Source organism: Pelodiscus sinensis, chromosome 31 (assembly GCF_049634645.1).
Source record: "Pelodiscus sinensis isolate JC-2024 chromosome 31, ASM4963464v1, whole genome shotgun sequence".
In the NCBI taxonomy this organism is placed as follows: Eukaryota; Metazoa; Chordata; order Testudines; family Trionychidae; genus Pelodiscus; species Pelodiscus sinensis.
In genome coordinates this window covers 4,151,328-4,169,117 of record NC_134741.1, presented here as the reverse complement: position 1 = coordinate 4,169,117, position 17,790 = coordinate 4,151,328, and the positions used below count along the sequence as shown (strand labels likewise).

At 54.0% G+C, this 17,790-nt stretch overlaps 2 protein-coding genes across 2 annotated transcripts in view; both read left to right on the top strand.

Annotated features, from left to right (window-relative positions):
* Positions 1-1,783: 1,783 nt before the first annotated feature.
* LOC142821625 (zinc finger protein RFP-like) lies at positions 1,784-12,102 on the top strand. Its single transcript, XM_075913184.1, has 7 exons — positions 1,784-2,269; positions 5,196-5,291; positions 5,712-5,942; positions 6,248-6,270; positions 6,988-7,103; positions 10,104-10,163; positions 11,060-12,102. The coding sequence occupies exons 1-7, from the start codon at positions 1,841-1,843 to the stop codon at positions 11,569-11,571; spliced, it is 1,467 nt and encodes a 488-aa protein (XP_075769299.1). The 5' UTR covers positions 1,784-1,840; the 3' UTR covers positions 11,572-12,102.
* Positions 12,103-17,705: 5,603 nt separating this feature from the next.
* LOC142821626 (zinc finger protein RFP-like) overlaps positions 17,706-17,790 on the top strand; it is a 394,289-nt gene continuing 394,204 nt past the window's right edge. The window contains exon 1 of the mRNA XM_075913185.1: positions 17,706-17,785. The gene's annotated coding sequence lies outside the window, so the exon portion shown is untranslated. The remainder of the gene's footprint in view (positions 17,786-17,790) is intronic.

Below are 17,790 nucleotides of genomic sequence, written 5' to 3'. Positions count from 1 at the left end.
TGACAAGCGAACCCCCGGCTGTGAGCCCCGAGTGACGTGCGATTTCCCCGCCCCCGTACGGCGTCATCAATGACGTTTATTGCCTCGCCCCTTGCTCTCCCGCCCGGGAGTGACGGGCTGCCCCAGAGACACTGAGGGCGCGGGGGAGAGATTCGGCAGGGGCCGGGGCAGGGGCTCCACGAACCAATCAGAACGCGGAGCCTCAGCGACGTCACCGGGCCCCGCCTCCTGGCGCGAGACACGGACCCGCCCCCCCGCCCAGAACCTGCAGGCGCGCGCGGAGCCCGGGCCCAGAACGTATCACCCCGGCTGGGCCGAGATACGCGGCACGTGCGGGGGGGGGCAGGGAGCGCCTGGGACTACCCCCACCCAAACCCTCCATGCAACCGTGACACCCCCACAACCCCCCCTGTGACCGTGACACCCCCCTGACCCTCCACAATCTCCCCTGCGACCGTGACACCCCCTGTGAGCCCCCCACAACCTCCCCTGCGACCGTGACACCCCCCTGACCCTCCACAACCTCCCCAGCGAACGTGACACCCCCTGTGAGCCCCCCGCAACCTCCCCTGAGACTGTGACACCCCCTGTGAGCCCCCTGCAACCCCCCTGCAACCCCCCCACAACCTCCCCTGAGATTGTGACACTCCCTGCGAGCCCCCCCGCAACCTCCCCTGCAACTGTGACACCCCCCTGCGAGCCCCCGCAACCTCCCCTGCGATCATGAAATTCCCCGTGCAAGCCCCACCCTACACCTCCCATTCAAGCTCTCAGCCCCCCTTGCGAGCCCCTTACAATCCTCCCTATGGGGCCCCCCACAGCCCTCCCTGTGAGCCCGCCACACTCCCTCCAAACCTTGCACTTCATCCCATGGGGCTTTGACAGAAGTGTCCTGGGCTCTCACTGGGAGATCCCTGTTCTGTTCATTTCCTCTGGGGCACCTGCATAGGGCACTGGGCAGACAGGACACTGGGCTGGAGGGGCTTTTGATCTGACCCAGCCTGGTCACTTCTATTGACACTGAGGCTCCTTTAGAATGAGCCAGAGCAGCCTTAGCACACATCAGAATCGGGCCCCTGAAACATGGATTCCAGCTGGAATAAGTGTTTGGCCTGAGAATTGGATGTCACTGGGCTTGGAGGGAGCAGATGCCAGCGAACCTTGATTTCACTGTCCACTCACAAACCCAGGAAAAAAATCTTTCCATTCATAGTAACTGAAAGTTACACACACGTCCAGAAAGAACTGAGGCAGCTTGAAAACTTCTTAGAGTTCAAGGACTTGAATTAGTCTGTCTTGGGAGTCACACTGACAATTTGTGGTTTAATAATAAAGATTGTACTGTTTGAATCTCAGTGTCTGTCACTGAATAGTTACTGTCTGAGCTGAGTATTGACTGCCCCTCCCCCTAGCATTTCCCACTGCTGTGAAAATTGAACATGGTAAAACTGTGCAACCCAGAGCATGTAACTAGATACATATAAATACTCAACTATTACTTTGTGTGTCCACATCAAACACAATGAATTCTGCATAAGCCTCACTCTGGCTCCTTACATGCACAGTTCTGGGAGCTGATCAGCCCAGCCTGGTGGATTCTGGGAAACGTGATGCCCCAGGACCCTCCACACCAGCCCAGGGGTGGGTGCCAGGGCCAGAGCCCTAGTGGGACATTGCTCACCAAAGCCTCCAGTGCTGTGTTGTCCTCATTGGCTCCTTCCAATCCAGCAAACAGCCTGAGTCAGCTCCAGGGAGGGGCACAGCCAGTTGTAGCTGGAGACAGGGCAAAGGCTGAGCTCAGGAAATTGAAACTAATTCTGTTCCCCAGCCCAGAGGAGCCATGGCTGCAGCGAGCCCGGTGAAAAGCCTGCAGGAGGAAGCGACCTGTCCCCTCTGCCTGGAGTATTTCACGGACCCGGTGGTTACAGCCTGTGGGCACAATTTCTGCCGCGCCTGCCTCAGCCGGTGCTGGGAGGGTCCCAGGGAGGGTCCCAACCCAGCCGCCTCCTGCCTGCAGTGCAGGGACTCGGTGCAGCAGGGCCCCCTCCGGCCCAACAGGCAGCTGGCAAACATGGTAGAACTAGTCAAACAGCTGAGCCTGCAGGCAGTGAAAGGGGCGGGCAGGGACGGGGTGTGTGAGGAGCATCAGGAGGCGCTGAAGCTGTTTTGTGAGGAGGATCAAGCCCCCATCTGCGTGATCTGCAGAGAGTCCCGGGCTCACCGCGCGCACACGGTGCTGCCCATAGCGGAGGCTGCCCAGGAGTACAAGGTAGGGAACTGCTGCCCTGTCTGCTGGGAATTACTCTGGGTTTTAGTCACTGGCTAATTTCCCTGACTCTTCCTGGAAGAAAAGAAATGCTCTGGTCAGGGGGCAACTGAGGCAACAGAGCAAGTCCTTAAAGACACCGACTGAGGGAAATTTCTCTGAGATGCTCAGCAGAATCCCCAGTTCCTTGGGGAAATGAGGGGCCGTTACCCAATGGGAGGGGTATGGGTCAGCAGCAGGCTGGCTATGGGACTGTGCTGCCTTCAGACTGGAGAAGGGGGGTTACAAGCGGCTGTTGCTACAGATTTATTGCTAGAATTTATTGTTACTTGTATTTGCATCACAGTCGCCCTGACAGACCCCACGTGAGATCCGGGCTCTGCACAAAACCCAGCCGGGGACAATCCCTGCCCTGAGCAGTTTACAATCTAGGAAGACAAAATGTGGAGAGGGAAATTGAGGCACAAAGGCTCAGGAGTCACTCAGTGAGTGAGTGGCAGAGTTCAGCATGGAACCCCAGTTTCTCCAGACCGAGTCCATGAGTTTAACCACTAGGCCATATTGCTTTCTCAACTGCAGTGTTGAAATGTGTGAGTTAGGAGGGAAAGACGCCTTGCTATGGGCCCAGGCCCAGCAGGGAGAGGCGGTTTCCCACTGGGATGCTGAACTCCTGGGCTGCTCCATGAGGGGTTAAACTCAGATGCTGCAGCCGACACTAGATGAGGTCACAGGGCTGGATGCTGCGTGGGATCTGGAGCGCCTTGAGTCCACCCACAGCACCACTCCAGGCAGCACAGGGTTATGGCAGGCACCACTGGGATCAGACTGGGATGGAACAAAACTACCCCCAGGCGGGAGCTGCCCGGTGCCAGTCTGACCTGTGCCAGTGGGTAGCTGGGCACGGACCAGCCAGCGAGGTTCTGTTAGTCCCACCAGGCAACCTGTGGGAATCTCCCAGAATGCACTGCTGCCGGGAGCTGTACCAGGGACTGGGGCAGCAGGTACCTGCCCAGAGGGCATTGCTCTAAAAAGGGTTTAGGGCAGTGCTGGGGCAAACCTGAACCCTACTTACTACAAATCAACCTATTTAATTACGGGGGCCACTGAAGCATCCCCAGAGCACAGGACATGCTCACGTCTACCTGCCCAGGCCCACCCTCAACGCTTGGTTGGCCTCTGTGGGCCTGTCCCTGCCTCTGTCAGACCATCCCCACCTACGTCATTCTGTGTGGAGGTGCCACCCCCTCCTGCCCCCACCCTCACAGGTGTCCTGCTGCAGTCTCAGTCTCCTCCTGTCCCTTTCTCACCAGACAAAGCCACGGCCTGGGCTGAGTCCCCTCCGGGCAGGAACAGAGCCCCACAGAACCGGGACTGTGCAGCGTAAAGCCTGACAAATGGCCTTGTGACGGGCTGGTCCCGTCACCCTTGCTGAGCCCAGGCAAGTGCTGGCTATGTTGCCGCGCATGCATGGTAAGCCGGCGGCTGCTTTTAAGTGCGGCACCGGCACACCTGGGGGTGGGGGTGTGCCTGCGGGGAGCAGAGCGGGGCAGAAGAGGCCGAGGCATTGGGAGGATGGGGGCAACCCACCAGAGGCAGAAGAGGGCACCACAGGAACACGGCAGGAGAGCCAGGGCAGCCGAACCCACAATCGTCCTGCTCCGTCCCCAAGAAGACAGAGGGCACGCAGGAGGCGGCGACATGGAGCCAGAGCCAGAACCGGAGGGGGCCAAGGCTGTAAAGGCTCAGCGAAGGGGCACCAGCCAGGAGGCGAGCGGAAGTCGCCCGAATCCCGAGGAACCCCCACGGCCGGAAGAGGTGACTAGCCCCCTCCTCCGAACAGAGCGCTGGGACGCGACGACACCTAGATCCATGGAGCAAAGGGCACCCAACATCGCCGAAACAGCCTGTAGTAGAGGTAGGAAAGGGGCCCGGATAGAGGAGCACCTGTAGGAGGAGCGACTTCCAGCAGTAGCCCTGAGAAGGGCGGCAAGGAACAGACATTTAGGACCTCGCCAGCCAGGTAAAGGCCGGACATCGTACCCTTCTGGTCCTGAGGAAGAGAAGACGCTCAGGGGTACAGGAGAGCCCAAGCACCCCTACACCACGCCCGTAGTGTGGGAGGCGATCCGCCCACAGGAGGATTGGCGAGAGATAGACTTTGGGGACAGGGACTGAGAACTCAATGGGCCCTGGGTGAAAGCGGGAGGATTCTGGTCATATCGGGGCCACCCCGATATAGGGGAACCCAGCATGCCCTACAGGCCTAGAGCAAACCGTCAGTGGGCAGGGGAGAGCCCCTCCGTGAACTTAACGCGAACCTGCCCTGCCCCACAATCCTCCGGGGCTAAGAGGGTAGGGGGGGTGGTCGACCCCTGACAGGCCTCCTCAGGCCCTCAGACGGGGGAAGGGAGGGAGACAGAAGAGCCTGGTGATCTACCCAGGGGCCCATTGACGTTGCTCTGCTGAGCCTCCCTACAACTAATGGGCTGGCCCTGGGGCCAAGCCCAGCTGTGTCCAACCAGCGCAGCCCCCAGAGCTGAGCTCCCAGCCCCTGTTTAAGCTGTGGTGGCTCTTGGGATTGGCGTCTCTTAGCTATTTCAATCCCCTCACACAGAGATGTGTTGATTCACCCCCAGTGCGAGTCAGGGCCGGTTCTGGGCTGCGCTGCCAATTGTTTCACACACACCAACAACGCGCGCTGATAACTGAGCTCTCTCTCGAACTACTAAACAGACTCAACCTGCCTCGGTAACAGACAGATTCTGACACACTCCCAGGATGTATTAATAAGGTTTCATCTGCTTGGGGGCCCTGATGTCACACAGCGACTGGGACCAACAGTCACTGGGGCTGTGGGTGGGAAAACGCCCCGTTCCCCACCCCTCTCAGCCTCACAATGAAACCTCCCGGCTCATTTCTGTTTCCTCAGGGGAAAATCCAGGCCCATTTGAAGACTCTGTGGGAAGAGAGAGAAAAGCTGCTGGGATGGAAAGCGACGGGGGAGGGGAGAAGTCAGGAGTATCTGGTAGGTGCCTGTGGCTATGGACCGGCAGGGGGAGGTCTGAATGTTGGGCAGCAGCTCAGGAGAGATTCAAATGCTGCCCAGCTGATTAGCAGAATGTTCACAGCTACATTTTGTTTCAACTGGTGGTGCACATTTACATGCCTTGGTGAACACTGAAAAATGTATTCCACACATGGATGGAGAAGATTAAAGAGAACACTGATGCTGAGATCTGTCCCCTGCAGCTCTGGGTGTGATTTTCCAGAACCCAAGAATAACAGAACTTGCTACCCATGGCAGGCAGGGAACCGTCCCCTTTAGAGGGACACATGGGCCAAACAGGAAACTGAGGGATGCCTCAGTCTAGTTCCCAGAGATGGTATTACAGGTTCTCAGGCTCTGCCCATGCCCCTGACCAGCCCTTTCCCTGTTTTCACACAGAAACAGACACAAGCTGAGAGGAAGAAGATTGTGGCAGAGTTTCAGCAGCTGCGGCAGTTCCTGGAGGAACAAGAGCGACTCCTGCTGGCCCAGCTGGAGCAGTTGGATGAGGAAACTGGGAGGCTCCAGACTGACACTGTCAGGAAACTCTCTGTGCAGATTTCCCATCTCAGTGAGCAGATCGGTGAGCTGGAGGGGAAGTGTCAGAAGTCAGCAAGTGAATTCCTGCAGGTGAGACTGAGGGAGAAACATCCCAGCTCCCCACACAGGGAAGGGAGGCTCCTGAATCACAAGTGATGGAGTCCAGCTGTCAGATCTGGGTGTAACTCAGCGGGTGCGTTGCTGCCATGTGAGTGACTGTTGTGCTTTGCAGAGTCACAGGCACAGAGCTATTAGAGATGGCAAAGCCCCATTTGCTTAGGGGATCCATGGCCCTGGAGCCAGGGCAGGGCCTCTCTTCCCATGTTTGCAAAATCCCTTTCCTGGGTCCTGTGTGTCTCGATAGGGGCTGAGATTCTTTTCTCTCTCCCCTCTAGGATGTCAGAAGCACCTTGAGCAGGTAGGTGTCTCTCACTCCCCTCACACTGCACAGCGCAGGGATAGAGCTTGGAGCTGATGTTGGCACCACATTTCCCCAGGGCCCTGCAGCCAGATGTGAGGGGTTGGTCACAGGCTGGGCACAAATCTCTCATCAGCGTCAGCCTGCGGCTCTCCCCTGGCCCAGCAGACTCTGGAATTCTCCATTGAGGGCACAGTCTGAGCTCAAGTGTTTCCTGGAGCTGTCACCTCCCTGGGGACTGGCTGCCTCAGGGCTGTGGGGTGGGACATGGGCCTGTCACTGCTGTACACTGGGCACAGTCAGCCCAGGGCAGCAGGGACCCAGAGTCTGTCCCACCCGAGGGCTGTTTGGAGACCTGTGGGAATGGGCTGGGGAGGGGGGAGCTGGTGTCTCAGTCTAGTCCCTAGTGGGCAGATTCCTCCAGCCCTTCCCCTGGGAACCTCCTGCCCCTCAGCGCCTGGAGGCCAAGGGGTGAGTTGGCCGTGGAGACTCAGTTCCCCTTTTGTGCCCCAGCTGGTCTCCCCAGGCCAGAGCTGCAGGCTGTTAATGGACCTTTGAGGGGACGTTGCAGGGCCAAGGGCTGCGCTGCCCCTGCTCTTGGACTGGGAGAACTGGAGGATTCGAACTCCAGGCCCAGCAGAGCAGCGACTCACTGGCCAGAGCTGGAGAACTGAGTCACTCGGTGCAGTGTCCCCATGTGACGTTGTCTCTTCCCAGGTGTGAGATGGGGCCGTTCCAGCCACCAGAGGAGATTTCTCTTGAACTGGGCGAGCGAGTCAGAGGTTTCTCCCAGATAACAACTGCGCTGTCGGAGATGCTGAGGCAGTTCACAGGTACCGAGAATGGATGGGGGAGGGGAAAGTGAGTGAAGTATCTGAGCCCAGGGTAAGAGACCGATGCTGGTCATTTGGTTCCTAGTTAGATGAAGTTTCTGTTGAATTGTGAGGTGAGAATGGCACCCACTTGCCGTCCCAGACACTCAGGTGATTCATTGAACCTTATTTGTTCCAAAAGCCACTTTGTAATAACAGCAACTGTTAGAGCACAAAATGGCCGACACAGACAGACAAACGCACAGCTCCGTGCTGCTCTCTGCAGAGACGCTGAGTATACAGACCCCATGGATCACAGGTAGAGCCAGGAGTTCACACACTCTGAACCTTCTGCTCGTGTCAAAGGGACCCAAGTGGGTGAAGTTACTTTGAGGCCAAAATCTTTGCAGGATCTGGGCCTAGGCTGTGACAAATGTCAGGAAGTGAATGAGCCAAACCCAGTGAAGGCTTCAGGGTGGGGGTGAGGGGATGTTGAGGAGAAAGCAAATCTCTTCACAGACTGTCCTGGGCTGGCTGTGAGGCTGCAGGGACGTTGGTTCCTTTGCTGGGAGATGAACAAGTTTTCTCTCTCCTCCTTATGACACCCTTTTAGATATCTGAAAACTGCTATCATGTCCCCCCTCAATCTTCTCTTTTCTAAACTAAACAAACCCAATTCCTTCAGTCTTCCCTCATAGGTCATGTTCTCTAGACCTTTAATCATTCTCGTTGCTCTTCTCTGGACCCTCTCCAATTTCTCCACATCCTTCTTGAAATGCGGTGCCCAGAACTGGACACAATACTCCAATTGAGGCCTAACCAGCGCAGAGTAGAGCGGAACAATGACTTCTCGTGTCTTGCTCACAACACACTTGTTAATGCATCCCAGAATCATGTTTTCTTTCTTTGCAACAGCATCACACTGCTGACCCATATTCAACTTGTGGTCCACTCTAACCCCTAGATTGCTTTCTGCCGTACTCCTTCCCAGACAGTCGCTTCCCATTCTGTATGTATGAAATTGATTGTTCCTTCCTAAGTGGAGCACTTTGCATTTGTCTTTATTAAACTTCATCCTATTTACGTCAGACCATTTCTCCAGTTTGTCCAGGTCATTTTGAATTATGACCCTATCCTCCAGATTAGTCGCAACCCCTCCCAGCTTGGTATCATCTGCAAACTTAATAAGTGTACTTTCTATACCAATATCTAAATCGTTTATGAAAATATTGAACAGAGCCAGTCCCAAAACGGACCCCTGCGGAACCCCACTTGTTATGCCTTTCCAGCAGGATTGTGAACCATTAATAACAACTCTCTGAATACGGTTATCCAGCTACTTATGCACCCACCTTATAGTAGCCCCAACTAAGTTGTATTTACCTAGTCTATTTATGAGACTATCATGCGAGACCGTATCAAACACCTTAGTAAAGTCTAGGTATACCACATCCACCGCTTCTCCCTTATCCGCAAGACTCATTATCCTATTAAAGAAAGCTATCAGATTGGTTTGACATGATTTGTTCTTTACAAATCCATGCTGGCTGTTCCCTATCACCTTGCCACTTTCCAAGTGTTTACAGATGATTTCCTTAATTACTTGCTCCATTATCTTCCCTGGCACAGAAGTTAAATTAACTGGTCTGTAGTTTCCTGGGTTGTTCTTATTTCCCTTTTCATAGATGGGCACTAGATCTGCCCTTTTCCAGTCCTCTGGAATCTCTCCTGTCTCCCATGATTTTCCAAAGATTATAGCTAGAGGCTCAGATACCTCCTCTATCAGCTCCTTGAGTATTCTAGGATGCATTTCATCAGCCCTGGTGACTTGCAGGCATCTTACTTTTCTAGGTGATTTTTAACTTGTTCTTTTTTATTTTACCTTCTAAAACTACCCCCTTCCCACTAGCATTCATTATGTTAGGCATTCCTACAGACTTCTCGGTGAAGACCGAAACAAATAAATCATTGAGCATCTCTGCCATTTCCAAGTTTCCTGTTACTGTTTTCCCTTCCTCACTGACCAGTGGACCTACCCTCTCCTTGGTCTTCCTCTTGCTTCTAATGTATTTATAAAAAGTCTTCTTGTTTCCCTTTATTCCGGTAGCTAGTTTGAGCTCATTCTGTGCCTTTGTCTTTCTAATCTTGCCCCTGCATTACTGTGCTGTTTGCCTATATTCATCCTTTGTAATTTGTCCTACTTTCCATTTTTTATATGACTCCTTTTTTATTTTTAGATCATGCAAGATCTTGTGGTTAAGCCAAGGTGGTCCTTTCTGACACATCGGAATAGTTTGCTTTTGGGCCCTTAACAATGTCCCTTTGAAAAACTGCCAACTCTCCTCAGTTGTTTTTCCCTTCAGTCTCGATTCCCATGGGACCTTACCTATCAGCTCTCTGAGCTTACCAAAATCCGCCTTCCTGAAATCCATTGTCTCTATTTTGCTGTTTTCCCTTAGAATTGTGAATTCTGTGATTTCATGATCACTTTCACCCAAGCTGCTTTCCACTTTCAAATTCTCAACCAGTTCCTCCCTATTTGTTAGGATCAAATCTAGAACAGCTTCCCCCCGGTAGCTTTTTCAACCTTCTGAAATAAAAAGTTGTCTCCAATGCAGTCCAAGAACGTATTGGATAGTCTGTGTCTTGCAGTGTTATTTTCCCAACATATATCTGGATAGTTGAAGTCCCCCATCACCAGCAAATCTTGGGCTTTGGATGATTTTGTTAGTTGTTTAAAAAAAGCCTCATTCACTTCTTCCACCTGGGTAGGTGGCCTGTAGTAGACTCCTAGCATGACATCACCTTTGTTTTTAATCCCTTTTAGCCTGACCCAGAGACTCTCAACACTTCCGTCTCCTATGTCCATCTCCACCTCACTCCAAGTGTGTTCATTTTTAATGTATAAGGCAACACCTCCTCCCTTTTTTCCCTGCCTAACCTTCCTGAGCAAGCTGTACCCTTCCATACAAACATTCCAATCATGTGTTTTTGCGCCTCCCTTCTCCCTTCCCCCACCAGATACTCTGCCTTCTGCACTGGAGAGAGCAAGAGGAAAGTCCCTGGGAGCTTTCAAACCAGGTGAGGTTTCAAGTGGAGACTGAAAACATCTTCCTGAGTTTGTAGCTCAAGTCACCAAACAAACCCGCAGTGACCACGACAGGCAGAGCCCCAAACCTGCCCACTGAGTGGTGAGGAGCCCCAGGGGCACTGGAGCAGAAGGACGAGGGGCCGTGTCCTGCCCCTTTAAGAAATGGGATGGTCGGACCCCCCACTTCTCACTATGGGCGCAGTTTGCAGGCAGGGGGCTTTGCAGGCAGGGGCTGCACTTTGTGTCGGGGCAGCTGATCAGCGCAGCCCCTCTTTGGGCACCAGCCTCTGCCCTGTGCTGCCCTTCCCAGTGACCCCACCCCAGATCCCCTTCCCCAGAGGCCCTGCCCCTGGCCAGGCCAGAAGCCAGAGTTGGGCTCCCCCCATTGAGCCCGGCTGCCCTGAGGATCCCTGGACCCTCCACTGCTCTGGGGGTGACTAATGCCCAGGCCCTGCTCTCTGGGGCGAGGCGGCTCTTCCCCCACGCTGCCCCCTCCCCTCTGTGCCCTGGGCAGGGGGTGGAGGCTGCAGCAGGGGAGGGAGTTTCCCTCTGGGGGTTAAAGCTGGAACCCGCCTCCTCTTCCCCTCCTCCCCCCACTGGACCCTCCTGCTCTGGGCCTGGCCCTGGGGGGTGGAGCAGCCCGAGCTGGGGGGGCAGGAGGCTGCAGCCTCTGCACACAAATAAGAAGCTGATGAAGCGGGTCCCATTGCCCAGGCTGAGGTGCTGCAGTGACAGCTCGGCTCAGTCTCAGGGCCCAGGGCAGAGGCAGCTCCCTGGGGCCCAGGCCTGTCCCAGCCACAACAGGGCTGCTGGGGAGGGTGAAAAATGGCTCCAGCCGCTCCCAGGGCTGAGCTCTGCCCCTCACGCCCTGATTCTCTCTCCCCAGTGACTGTGACTCTGGATCCAGACACAGCTCATTCCCGACTCGTCCTTTCTGAGGACGGGAAACATGTGAGATGGGAACCTATACGGCAGCCACTGCCCGACAACCCGGAGAGATTTGACTCTGTGTCCTGTGTGCTGGGCCATGAGGGATTCACCTCGGGGAGACATTGCTGGGAGGTGGAGGTGGGGGATGAGCGAGACTGGGCTGTGGGGGTGGCCAGAGAGTCTGTGAGCAGGAAGGGAGGGATCAGCCGTAGCCCTGAGGGGGGGATCTGGGCTGTGCAGTGGTTGGGGGGTCAGTTCCGGGCTCTCACCTCCCCTGTGACCTCCCTGCCACTGAGCTCCCCCCACAGGATCCGGGTTTGTCTGGACTGTGACCGGGGGCAGGTGACATTTATTGATGCTGGAACCAAGGCCCCGATCTTCACTTTCCCACCGGGCTCCCTCCCTGGGGAGAGAATCCGACCCTGGCTCTGGGTGGGGATGGGATCCCAGCTCAGCCTGCGCCCCTGAAATCAGCCTCTCTGGCCTCAGACATGCCGGTCTCTGTGACCCTGGAAGAATCCCATGTACCCAGCCCCAGACTCCTCATCTCTATGATGCCTTAAAGCTCCTCCCCTCCCTCCCTCCAGCCCCAGAGATGGGAGGGATAAGAAGACACCCTAGGAGGGGCAGAGGTTTGGGCTGGGCAGGGGTAGATCTAACAGCTGGGGCTGGAGACAGGCAGAGGCTCTGCAGCCACCCTCTGTACTCATCTAGGAGCTGGGCCTGTTGCTGGGCCCTTTTGGGCACAGTACTGCTACAGTGCCAGGAGATGCAGGCATCTGCCTTAGCACCCCCGCCTATCACCCTGCAGAAACAAGTCCCAATGCCTGACATTCCTCGAACCAGTACTGGGTTGTGAGCTGCCGTTTGAAACCCACTGATCTAGGCAGCCCTTTGCCTCTAGCAAATTCTCCTGGTGCTGCAGGCCCTGGGTTGTAGCAGCGTCCCTTGTGCAACAGTGCAGAGAAAGGTGAACATTAAACTCTGGTGCCAAATGAACCCTTGGGAGAAAGAGGCTCCTTGTTAAAATTCAGCGCTGAGCATCGTGGCAGAGACCCCAGCTAGCCAGTGCCAACCTGGGTCTCCGGAAGACTGGAGAGCCCAGGCTGCAATGACTACACCATTCCCCGGCTACAGTGGCACTGGTGCCATCTGGCTTCCTTGCAGCTGTCGTGTATCTACACCCAAGGGACTTGGGGGCGTAAGCAGCTCCCTGGGCTTTTGGTGAGATTTGTGCTCCCACATCCTTTATGTGTTTTGGAAACCCCAAGTAACCCATCTCCCTGCTCAGGAAGAGCTCGGTTACCCGGAAAGGCAAACAAGGGGCTAAATCCAGGCCTGAGGCAGCAGGAAGCTGCGAGTGCCTGTGATGACAACACATGTATTAAAAGGGACGAGGCAGGTAGCACTGACAATTGTCTGTTTGCACTGGAACAGGCATCTTTGAGTTTCTCTGTCAAGGGAGGCAGGAGTGACAGCACCAGTTCGCAGCACACGGGGGCACATGTGAGCTAGGAGGGGCAGGTGACTGTGTTGAGAGTCCCACTTCTTTCTTCCTAATGTAGGCCCCAATCCAGCAAACAGCAACTGGTGTGATGGGCTCTGCCCGGTGCCAGCTGACTGCCCTCACACAGCTGTTTGCAGGCTTGTCCCCGTAGTCACACCAGGCCTTTCTGGACATACCTAGATAATACGCCTCGTGGCTGCTAATTTTCTCATCCCCCTGCACCTTCTGACTAGAGCAGGAGCAGCGTATGGAAGCGTGTCCCAAGGCAGGGCTGGGGGCATTCTGACCAGGCAGCAGAGAACAGGAGCCCCCTGAACACCGCACTGAGCACCACACATTCCGTAAAGATTGGGCTTGACTCTTGGGCGGGGGGCAAAGGGCTTGTTCTCGCTTCCCAGGTGCTCTGCTACAGAGACTCACGCTATGTCTACGCCGCCTCTTTTTTGTGGAGGAAGCAATGCAAGTGAAGCGCTCATTAGCAACTTCTCGTACTTCGTTTGCATATTCTCTTCCGATGCTTTTTGCAGAAGAGGTTTCTGTGCAAAAAAAAAAAAAAAAAAAAAAGCTGTGTAGATGGGTCCATTTTGCACACAAAAAAAACCCTTTTGCACAAGAGCCCATATTCCTCAAAAAATGTTTACAGATTCTTGAGCGCTTCATTTGCATTGCCTCTTCTGCAGAAAACAGGCAGGGTAGACATAGTGTCAGTGTGCTCAGGGGAATCCCCGTGTTCTTTCTGTGATCTTACAGTGGCAGTAATACAGTCCCCTCTGTTCACAGGGGACTACTGAGCCCAGCGGGGGGCTGAAAGGGACTTGGGCCCTGGGCCAAGCCTGCCCAGCTCCCTTCTCCAGTAGTATAAGGAACTTATGTCTGGACTCTCATCTTGCCCACATTGGGTTGACCATAGAGGCTGCGTCTAGACTGGCATGATTTTGCGGAAATACTTTTAATGGAAACGTTTTTCTGTTAAAAGTATTTCTGCAAAAGCGTGTCAAGATTGGCACGGATGCTTTTGCACAAAAAGTGCTTTTGCACAAAAGCATCCGTGGCCAGTCTAGACGTGATTTTGCGCAAGAAAGCTCCGGTGGCCATTTTCGCCATTGTGGCTTTTTTGTGCAAAACAGTCCTTCCAAGTCTACACTGGCCCTCTTGCGCAAGTATTCTCGCGCAAGAGGGCTTTTTCCCGAGCAGGAGCGTGAAAGTATTTGCACAAGAAGCACTGATTTTGTACATTACAAAGTCAGTGCTCTTGCGCAAATTCAAGTGGCCAGTGTAGACAGCTTGCCAGTCTCGACGCACCCAGATAGTTTTCAAGTATCTCAAAGGGTCTCACAAGGAGGAAGGAAAAAAATTATTCTCCTTGGCCTCTGAGGACAGGACTAGAAGCAAGGGGCTTAAACTGCAGCAAGGGAGGTTTAGGTTGGACATTAGGAAAAACTTCCTGCCTATCAAGGTGGTTAAACACTGAAATAAATTGCCCAGGGAGTTTGTGGAATCTCCATCTCTGGAGATATTTAGGAGCAGGTTGGCCAGACACCTGTCAGGATGATCTAGACAATGCTAGGTCCTGCTCTCACGGACTGGACTTGATGATCTCTCAAGGTCCCTTTCAGTTCCAGGAGACTAATGGCCTAAATTCTTGCTGCCCAAGGGGTCCACCTAAGTGCACTCTCAGGGTACATCTACACTGCAACACCATTTTGGGATACCAGAGTATCTCAAAATAGCTACCTCACATCTTCACAGGAAGCACATTATTTCAGGCTCGCTATTCCGACGTGCCTGTAAGTCTCATTCTACAAGGAGTAAGGGATGTTTCCAAATAGCGCGTTATTTTGAAATTTGGTGCTGTGCGCCAAATGATAAAATAAGCAATTTTGAAATAGCATTGAAATAAGATACACAATTTGCATAGCTCATATTGCGTATCTTATTTCAAGATACAGTGCAGTGAACATGCACCCCAGCGACCTAGCATGAGACACCACCCCAGGCGTATCTCTGAAAGAAGCAGAGAGGCTACGTATAGACTGGCATGATTTTCCGGAAATGCTTTTAATGTTTTTAAGGCGAAGGCTGAAAGTTCAACCAAGCCCCCTCCTGGGGGCCTGTAACTGTTGCTGTCCCTGCTACAAAGACAGGGCCCAGGTGCAGGGAGCCAGGTCACATTCTCCTGCCTGACAGCCTTAGCCCTGGCTACAGAGAGAAGAGGCCAATGCAAACAGCCCCATGGCAGAGAGGGAGTCAGCACGTCGGTGGGTGGGGCAGGGAGCTGGCGGCAGAGCTGGGCTCTAACTCGCTGGGTGACCTTGGCCAATGCAGTGAACCTCTCCCTGCCTCCATGTCCCTGTCTGGTCAGCAGGGACAGCAACACTCACTGGCCCCATAGGAGGTGCCCGGTTTGATGCTTCACCCCACGGCCTAGCAATGAGCACCCAACCTCCCCCTGTGCTCGGGGAGCCAGGTTTGCTGTGTGAATTCTGTGGGGCAGGTGACATCAGGCCTGGGCACTGGGATTAGTTACCAGTTTCCCTGGCCCTGGAACACTGTTGAGTTCACAGCTGTGATGCCTGAGTGGTTAAGGAGTTAGACTAAAAATCTAACAGGGTTTTTTTGTGCCGGTTCAAATCCTGCAACAAGCTATACAACTCCTGAGACCCACCACCTGTCAATCTCCTTCTGTTCCTTTCAGAGAGACACCTGTCCCTGGCTCTGCAGGCCATAGGCTGAGCTGGAGACAGACATGGGGGAGAAGGGCAATTGGAGACATTTCAGAAGAGACTTTAATCCTTTCTATACCCCCATTCTCCCCAAACTCTCTCCCCTGTAATGCTCATGCTAGACTATCCTTCTGGGCAAACGTTGAGTCTAGATATTCCCTAACACCACACAAGTTAGATCCCAACACCACATTCATTTCTCTCAATACCTGGCTTGAGTTTCAATATTACTGCACCTGTAACAATGGGATTCGGTTCCGAGTGCCCAGAGTTTCCATTAAACAAGTCGTAAATTCAGCTGCCTGAATATGGATGTAGGTGTCTATACTTAGGCTCCTGTATTTCAATCCACTTCATTCATTTAATTGCAGCCCAGACCTAGTCCCTCTCATCAAAACTAAACCAGCAGAGATTAAGTGAAATCAAGGGGACCATTCAGATGCTTAAAATTGAACGCACCTGCTGAATGGTTACACAAGGAGATCCTAAGATTCATAGATTCATAAGATCAGGAGGGATCATTAGATCTTGTAGTCCGGTCTCATCTATGTCACATTTAATCCATTTATCCCCTAGCAATCCTGTATTTCCACAAAGCATGTGTCCTAGAAAACCATCTACCTCCTTCCGTTTCAAATGCATTAACTGCTTTTCCGTAACAACTTCATATATGAGCAGCTGCAGCCATTTAGACGCAAAGTCGCACTGTTAGCCCCACAATCTGGATCAGAGGTGTCATAAAAATGTTTAACTTCACATCTGAGTCAGCATTATAGTCTGTGTCCTCAGTGCTAAGAAAACATCTGTTTTACGAGTGACGAGTGAGCACCAACTATTCTCCTGTAGAAACAAAGGGGGAAAAGAGAGATAGGGCCAGGTCAGCACTAGGCCAGACACCCAGCCAATGCAAAGAAGGGTTATTGGTTTCAAAATCTTGGATTCTGGCAACACAGCAGTGTAGGCTTGTCAGAAAGAGCACCAAGCAAATGTATCATAACTGTAGATATAACCTATATGAAAATCTGTGACATTAAAACGTGCAATCAGAGGTACAGATAAATGTGGAAACCCGCCGACGTTTATACTTGCAACACATAAAGTAAGAGGAAAGTAAAGTGCGCACTTCTGTGTTTGCCGGACAGGGAATTGCTTACAGAAAGACGTTTCACGGGGGAGCCGTATGAGTGTGGAACTTTAAAAAGGACGAATGGTCGTGTAGTACCTCAGTGACTAACAAAAGTCTATAGCTAGTATCCTGAGCTTTCGTGGGCACAATCCACTGCCATAGGACCACTGCTCCTCTGAGGAAGTGGGCTGTGCCCTTGAAAGCTCATGCTACTACCTATTTTTTTCTCCGTCTCTAAAGTGCTACAGCACCACTGGTTTTTAGGGAAAGAAGGGTTTTTAATACATTGTCAGTTACAAAAGGATTTTCCAAAGTATCTGTTGCTTTCACATTTACAAATCTGGCCCATGGTGAGTATTTGGGATCCAAGATCTACCCAAGTGGTGACCTGTGACAAAGCCCTAAAGTGCTGGGTGGAGAAGCAAAACAGCAGCTGGCAAAAGTCACCCCCATTGGAGGATGAAAGGAAAGGGAAGGAGTTTTGAAGCCGCCCCAGGAAAGCTATCAGCCTGGACATCACATGGGCCCAATGAGCAAAGATCTGAAGCTGCAGCACAGACGGAAGCACTGGCCCAGGGCACTGCTGAAACTGTCAGAAACAAAGTGCGGTCCAGAATTTCCTGGTATTAAACACACACACGCGGCTTGTTTTCTGGCAATCCCAGGGAGTTGTTATCCGTAACTGAGGGGCAGAAAGACCAGGGGCTGGAGGAGGCTGAGAAAGGAAAAGCCACGAGCCCCAGACAGACACAGATCGGGGCTCTGTGGGAAACACCGAACGAGGGTCTGCGCTGCCCGCGGAAACACGCTCCGGCATTAACAGCAGCTGCTGCGCTGGGGGCCCGGGTGGGGGGGGGGGGGGGGCAGAGCCCCGCGCTAGGGCCAAGGGGCGCTGCAGATTGAGCCACGCGCGGACCCGCCCGCTCCCTGCCGCGCTGCGAACGGGCCCGCGGGTCCCCCCCACGGACCCACCCGGGCAGAGAGGATCGCGCGGCGCTGGGGGGGAGGGGGAAGCGGGAGCAAGGGAAAGTGCCCTGTCTGCACAGGGAGCTTGTAACCCCCCCCTCCCCTCTGCCCCACGACCCCCGCAGTGCAACCCCACCCCCGTATCCTCCTTCCCCCGCACCCCCCCAGCATCCTCTGGCTCTAAGCCCCCCGCCCCGCGCGCACCTGGCTGCACACGCACGGGCCCCCCCGAACGGAGTATGCGCAGTAGCCGCTGCTGAGGCCGCTGCCCTCTCTTAGTGCGCAGGCGGGCAGGGGCTAGAGCGCTGGGTGCAGCTGTCCCGGGCTCGGTCCGGCGTCCCACGGAGGCAGCAGCAGCGTGTGAG